Raw genomic sequence first — 6,852 nt, forward strand, 5'->3', positions numbered from 1 at the left:
TCTATAAAATGCAACATGGTTTTCAGGTGTTTCATCACACAAATATCTTTAAGCACCATTAACCCAAATCAAAGAAAATCTTATGAGTCTAATCTAGGAACACAAACTATCTGACCTAAGCGGCCAGTTTCTCATTCCTCCAACAAACTTTGTCCAGAAACATTTACTAAAAAGCATGTGAACTTGAACATCAGCATAAAAGAAGGCATCCCTGAATGTTTTTCAACACAGAAGAATGTCCTCACATTGTGGCCACAGCAACTTTCTACATCTGTCCTCAAATTCCTAACAACACAATTGTTCTCTCAATGGAATCCCTTTGGTATTAAGTGTTGGCTTTATTTGTATGAATATTTGTGGACCTCTCTGTTCATTTAGAATTTGCCTTCTTAAGACCTTAAATAAAGTTGTGCAATAGTGCCCGAGGGGCTTATTTCCTAACCCAAGGAGCATGGCAAACCAACTGGATTATGAAAGAGCAATGGAGCATCCAAAACTGTCCTGGTGGTTAGAGGAAGTATCCTCTGCCTGCTGCATACCAGGATGGCAGCCAATGAACAACATCAACTCTGGATTCTGAAGAAAACTTTTATTTCTTTAAAAACAACCATTGCTGCCCTAGCCGGTTTGGCTCAATGGATAGAGCATCGGCCCATGGACTGCAGAGTCCTGGGTTCAACTCTGGTCAAGGGCACATACCTCAGTCGCAGGCTCAATCCCTGGGCCTGGTCAGGGCACATGCACGAGGCAACCAATTGATGTGTCTCTCTCACATCGATGTTTCTCTCTCTCTGTCTTTCCTCCTTCCTATCACTCTCTCCAAAACTCAATGAAAAAATATCCTCAGGTGAGGATTAACAACAAAACAACAACCATTGCTATGTGACATAAGCTTAAATTCAATTGAATTTGGGTCTTGCTGGTAATAGTGTAATTCCTGGATGAAATAAGGTTTGGAGAAATTTGAAAAAAAATCTACTATGCCCTAACTTGTTTGGCTCAGTGGATAGAGCATCGGCCTGTGGACTGAAAGGTCCCAGATTTGATTCTGGTCAAGGGCATGTACCTTGGTTGCGGGCACATCCCAGTAGGAGGTGTGCGGGAGGCAGCTGATCGATGTTTCTGTCTCATCGATGTTCCTAACTCTCTATCCCTCTCCCTTCCTCTCCGTAAAAAAATCAATAAAATATATTTTTTAAAAAATCTACTATGTTATGTAACCTTGGACAAATCACTTACCCATACCAAATTGTTGCTATTTTATAAATAATAATAATGGCTACATTAGATTATTAATACAATAATTCCCCCAAAGTATTGCAAATAAATATAAGAAACATAGCTACTGATCATTCTCCATTCAGTCAAAAGATTTTGTTACTTTTAGTAAGGTGGTTAATTGGGGATCAGTAGGTTAGTCACTCTAATAAGGGAACTGAACTCAGCAATCTATACTATCCTAACAGGCTTCAGCACTCTACCATTCTAGACCTTATTTCTAGACTCCTTTTTTCTTCTTTGGGTTGCTCCTTAATTCTGGGCATTTTATTGCTTCTCCCAGGAAAGGTCGGCAGAGGAAAATAACAGCAATTCTGAAAAATAGATCAAATATAAAGGGAAATGAACCAGAGGTGGCTCATTATGTTCAGTAGAATGTCGTGTATTGATCAAATGGCTCTATACTTGGGAAGCAAGATGAGATGGCAGCTAGAATATAGATTGTGAAGTCGAGAGTAAGAAATTCATGTCTTGAGACTATCCTGCACTGGCCACTTGACCCCTAACAAATGATACAACTTCAGAGAATGCATCTAGAAACTAAGGATGGTAAACTACATACTTCCTAAGACTTGTGAGAATGAGATAATATTACTCATATTGTTGGCAATCTACTGACCTATTACTATGGAGATATAGATATCTCTATATAACAACAAAAACAGAATTCCCTACATTTGAAGGTCCATTTATTTTAAGCAATATTTGATGCAAATCTAATATAATAGAACATCCCGGGAATAACTGTAATACGTCTCAGCCTGTTTTCCAGGTCATTTCAGTAGGAAAATTGAGACTTCATTATCTATTTGTAAATGCGCTATTTAGTCCATAGTTCTCTCTGAGTCCCTCACTACTTTCATTTTGTCCTCTTCCGGTGTCTTTACCCTTCTGTGGCTGGAGTCTTTGCTCTCTTCCCGATTTACAGTTCAGTTTCATCAGCACTCCTGTTTCCTGTTTTGTCCCTGTCTAGGCTGCTTGTTTTGCCCTCTACCTCCTTCCCCTTCCTCTTCAGTGGATGTCATCAACATTTCCAGGAGGGATGAGCAATACCACCAGCTTCTCTTGCTGTATAGTATTTCCTCTTCTTTCTTTTTCTTTTTTAAGCTTTCTTTGAACCTTCCTAAGCTTCCTGTAATGACTATGTCTCTGTTTCAGCTATTTCAGTATTTTTGTGGCTTTTGATTTTGATCTGGATTCAGGTCCTCTACCCGAAACCATCTCAAGCAAGTAGTTTGAGGTTTTTGCTGGAAGGTAATTTGAATTTGTTTACATGGCCACCATCTCCCAATTTAGATGTCATGAGATTTCTGGAGTGGAGGAGTGACCTTCCCAGATTACTCTCCTCTTATTATCACTGAGCTATATTATTAGTGGGGATGGGCTATTTTGTTTATGAGTCAAGCTTGCTTCCTATAATTCTAAATAATTACTGCTAAATCAGTAGAATTAGTAAAGTCTTTCATTTCAGAAGGGTTGATGGAAAGTTAACTAAAGTCAACCATAGCCATGGCTATACCTATAGAATCTGATGTACCTACATTTATAGAACAATCACATGCACGCGCACACACATACACAAAAACATGATTATTTAGCTGTAATATTCTGGCATCTTCTCTGCAAAGACGCCACAAATACAAACTGAATCTGAACAAAATAACTCAGTTACTGTGGCAGATGACGGATGACCTTTTCTACTGCATGTCTTTTTCTTTCAGTTTTCATCACCATTGTTTAGGTGAAGAGCAAGAAAGCCCAAAATATTTCTCAGTCTGCTCTCAGATGATTGGACCCTGAGGTGTGCAAATTCATTCATTCATTCGCTGAATACCTACTATGCCAGTGATGGCGAACCTTTTGAGCTCAGCGTGTCAGCATTTTGAAAAACCCTAACTTAATTCTGGTGCCGTGTCACATATAGAAATTTTTTGATATTTGCAACCATAGTAAAACAAAGATTTATATTTTTGATATTTATTTTATATATTTAAATGCCATTTAACAAAGAAAAATCAACCAAAAAATGAGTTCGCGTGTCACCCCTGACACGTGTGTCATAGTTTCGCCATCACTGTACTATGCTCACAACATGGCTGTGTACAAAATAGACCAGACCCCAGTCATCAGAATCTTCTGTCAGGATCAGACATCTGACTCATTTGACAAAAACCCAATGTGGTTTAAGATTTCACGAGGAGCACGTAAGGCAAGAGCAGGGACAGAGTTTGTCACATGCCCCACCACGTGGTTTTCTAACAGGCCAAGTGCAATACAGACTAGGGTATTGCTCACACTTCCTTCCTGTTTCTGTCACTCAGAGCTCACAGCAATATTTCAGGAGCTAGATATTTCATTTCCTACCAAGCTAAGACTTTTACTGTGTTTCTTGTTATTCTCATCAAGTGAGAAGGCCATTCCCTTACATAACAGTATTTCTGCCTTGCACCTTGGCAACCCCGAGTAGAAATCATCTTGCCTTAATTTTCTCTAGGAGGCAAGATAGCTCCTCAGAGGAACTTTCTTTTGCTTTGTAATATCACTGTTTAGACTGGGAAATTTACTTAGAAAATGCCACCTATTAAAAGCCACTAAGCTCTTAATTGAATTCCTACTTTAGTCTTTTATCCTTTTGATTTGAAAAAAAGTATTTGTTATTCATGTTTTTTGTTTATTTGAGTGTGCTTAAGTTTTTGTGGTGAACCTACAGATATAAAGCTCTTTCCAAGTCTCTTTAATATTACCTGCTTTGTGTGGAGTAAGGATGAAGCAGTGAGTATTTTGTTTATAGGTAATTGTATTTCTAAAAGTCCACTATTTTCTAAGATCTCTTACAGTTCTCATTTTCAACTAAGAGAAATTGGAAAATAAAGATTGTGGGAGTATAAAATGAATGCTTGCAATATTTGTCATTTTTTTAAAACTCTGTTTTTGTGGCTCTTGTATTTTTTCTAAGATGATTTCACCTAAAAGCCAAGGCCAAGCCAGAGCCCTTGTTGTAAACAAGTGATAAGGGACATGATAGCCCGTAAGGAATACAGTCTGGGTTATCAGTGGCCTATTGTGTGGATAAAAAGTAAAAAGCCAATTGTGAATACAAAGAAAATGAATAAAGCCTCTTACCACTAAGAGAATTAAAGGACTATTGGAAGACAGAATCATTCTAAGCAGCTAGACCAGCGGTTCTCAACCTGTGGGTTGTGACCCCTTTGGGGGTCGAATGACCCTTTCACAGGGGTCGCCTAAGACCATAGGAAAACACATATATAATTACATATTGTTTTTGTGATTAATCACTATGCTTTAATTATGTTCAATTGGTAACAATGAAAATACATCCTGCATATCAGATATTTACATTACGATTCATAACAGTAGCAAAATTACAGTTATGAAGTAGCAACGAAAATAATTTTATGGTTGGGGGTCACCACAACATGAGGAACTGTATTAAAGGGTCCTGGCATTAGGAAGGTTGAGAACCACTGAGCTAGACCTATACCCTCCCCCACACTGGTAACAACTCAATATGGTTAGGAAACCTATCTCCTACCCAAATGACTCCTATTCAATTCTCCTTTTGAGCAAGAGCTGGGAGGAGGTGGAGAATAGCAGTTAAGAGATTGCTTGGGTTCAAATCCTGACTTCACCTCTTATTTTCTATGTGTTTTCTTAATAACCTGAACACTGATTAACAGTACTTGACTCACAAGGTTGTTATAAAGTTTAAATGAGATAATCCATGTGGAGCGTACTGCTTATGGGGCACATAGTAATGAATGTGAGATGATGGTGGGTGTCCAGGGAGACACAAGGCTGAATGCACCTGGGATGCCTTTGTCGGTTATTGAAAGTCAGGAATCAGAAGTGAGTGTGAACCAGACAACAAGCCTCAGAAGATAGAGAGCTGAATGGGTAAGCTGGCAAGGGTTACACTGTGGAATCTAACTAATCATCAAAATTAACTGATGAGAGTGGGACAGGATCAAAGTCGGTCACTTTTCGGGAGCTGGAGGTATTTTTCTGGCTTTGGTAACCTTGCCGCGATGTGGTTCGAATTTCTCCCCAGGCTCGCTGTCATGGGCGTGTGCTTGCTCATCCCCGGAATTGCCACTGCGCACATTCACAGGTTCAGCAACGGGGGCAAGGAAAAAAGGGTTGCCTGCTATTCATATCAGTGGTCTTTGATGGAGCGAGATGGGCGCATGTCTGGAGTTAATCGTTACTATGTGTCAAAGGGTTTGGAGGATATTGATTAAGGAAGCACTTCCTGATTAATGAAAAATAACTCAGTTTTGCTCATCTACCAGTGCATATGTGCTACATAATGCAGTACATTATGTAATGCATAATAAAAGTTAAAAAATAAAATAAAAAACAAAAAAAAACCTGATGAACGGAGTGGATCCAGAGACATGGAAGCATGGAACAGAGAGCGGAAACTCAGAGAGAAGGTGGGGAGGAGGGTTGGGGGGGAAGGGCTGGAGGGGGTCAATGGGGGGAAAAGGGGGACATATGTAATAGTTTCAACAATAAAGAATTATTTTTTTAAAGGAAGGATATAGGGCAGTGCCTGTAAAACCAAGAGTTGTGAGGGCCCCCTTTTGTCTCCAGTGAAACAAAGAGTACATCACCTGGTCCGAATCCAACTACACAAGGCCTGGACCTCAGTAGGGAAGACGCTGAACACACCTAGCATGGTTAAGGTCAAATAGGGCAAAACTTTTTGGTTTTCTGTTTGTCTGTCTGGTTTGGAATATATCTGTGGAGGAATTGTATGGTTCTTCTAATTTCGTTCTTCTAATATCTGCTTCTGTAAAATGGAAGTGAAAAGGGCAATCTAGTTATCCTCTAGAAAGCCATGCACATACATAACTGAACAAGGAGATGCTGTGTAAAATGATGAGAATGACAGCTCTCATCCTATCAAAGCATGAAGGTAATAAATTCCCTTCTAAACATGTTACAGCTACATAAGCTATAAAATATATTGCTATAAAATAAGCCATCTATTTGAAAATCCTGTTGCATATAGTTTGTATAACTACAAAACTAGTAATTGAAAATGTACAGCTGCCAAGAATAAAGAAAAGGTTGGGAGTACCTAGTGTATGCAAGGTATTATTCAAAGATGACAGGATCATGCTATTCTGTTTACTTCATACATAGATTTGCATTGCTTAGTCAGTGTCTAGTGAATTTCTTTAATCTTCAGAAAAAAAATAATTATCTTGAATCTCCTACTGGGAATATGGTAGCATGGAATCATAAATTCAGCATTTTAAAGCTGCTGAAGGACTCCTAGAAAAGAATGAAAATCAGTTCCTTAGGCTTTCTTCAAAATTCTAGTTAATATCCTAAGAGGCTTTTGACATTTTAAAAGATTATTTTAAAAACATAAAAGAAAATGTTTAGTCAAATATATCAACTGGCTCATTGAATCCCCACCTGTTATAAGAATTTATTCATATTAGCAATGTCAATTTTAAGAAGTACAGAATAGAAACTCAAATAACCTAAGTGACAGATTCGAGGTGAATGGCACGAATCATTCATTAGAGGGAGATGACAATC

The 6,852-nt window shown here is 38.6% G+C and overlaps 1 protein-coding gene across 1 annotated transcript; it reads left to right on the top strand.

Annotated features, from left to right (window-relative positions):
• The first annotated feature begins 5,146 nt into the window (after nt 1-5,146).
• Nucleotides 5,147-5,579, top strand: LOC118653714 (NADH dehydrogenase [ubiquinone] 1 alpha subcomplex subunit 1-like). The gene has a single exon (XM_036304446.1). It carries the CDS (start codon nt 5,247-5,249, stop codon nt 5,535-5,537), a length of 291 nt encoding a protein of 96 aa, XP_036160339.1. The 5' UTR covers nt 5,147-5,246; the 3' UTR covers nt 5,538-5,579.
• The last annotated feature ends 1,273 nt before the right edge of the window (nt 5,580-6,852 follow it).

The sequence above is a fragment of the Myotis myotis genome, unplaced genomic scaffold, assembly GCF_014108235.1.
Source record: "Myotis myotis isolate mMyoMyo1 unplaced genomic scaffold, mMyoMyo1.p scaffold_m19_p_1, whole genome shotgun sequence".
Classification (NCBI taxonomy): domain Eukaryota; kingdom Metazoa; phylum Chordata; class Mammalia; order Chiroptera; family Vespertilionidae; genus Myotis; species Myotis myotis.

Excerpts from the sequence above, each read along its gene's own strand:
- LOC118653714 (XM_036304446.1), top strand. The coding sequence starts at position 5,247 with ATGAGAGTGGGACAGGATCAAAGTCGGTCACTTTTCGGGAGCTGGAGG.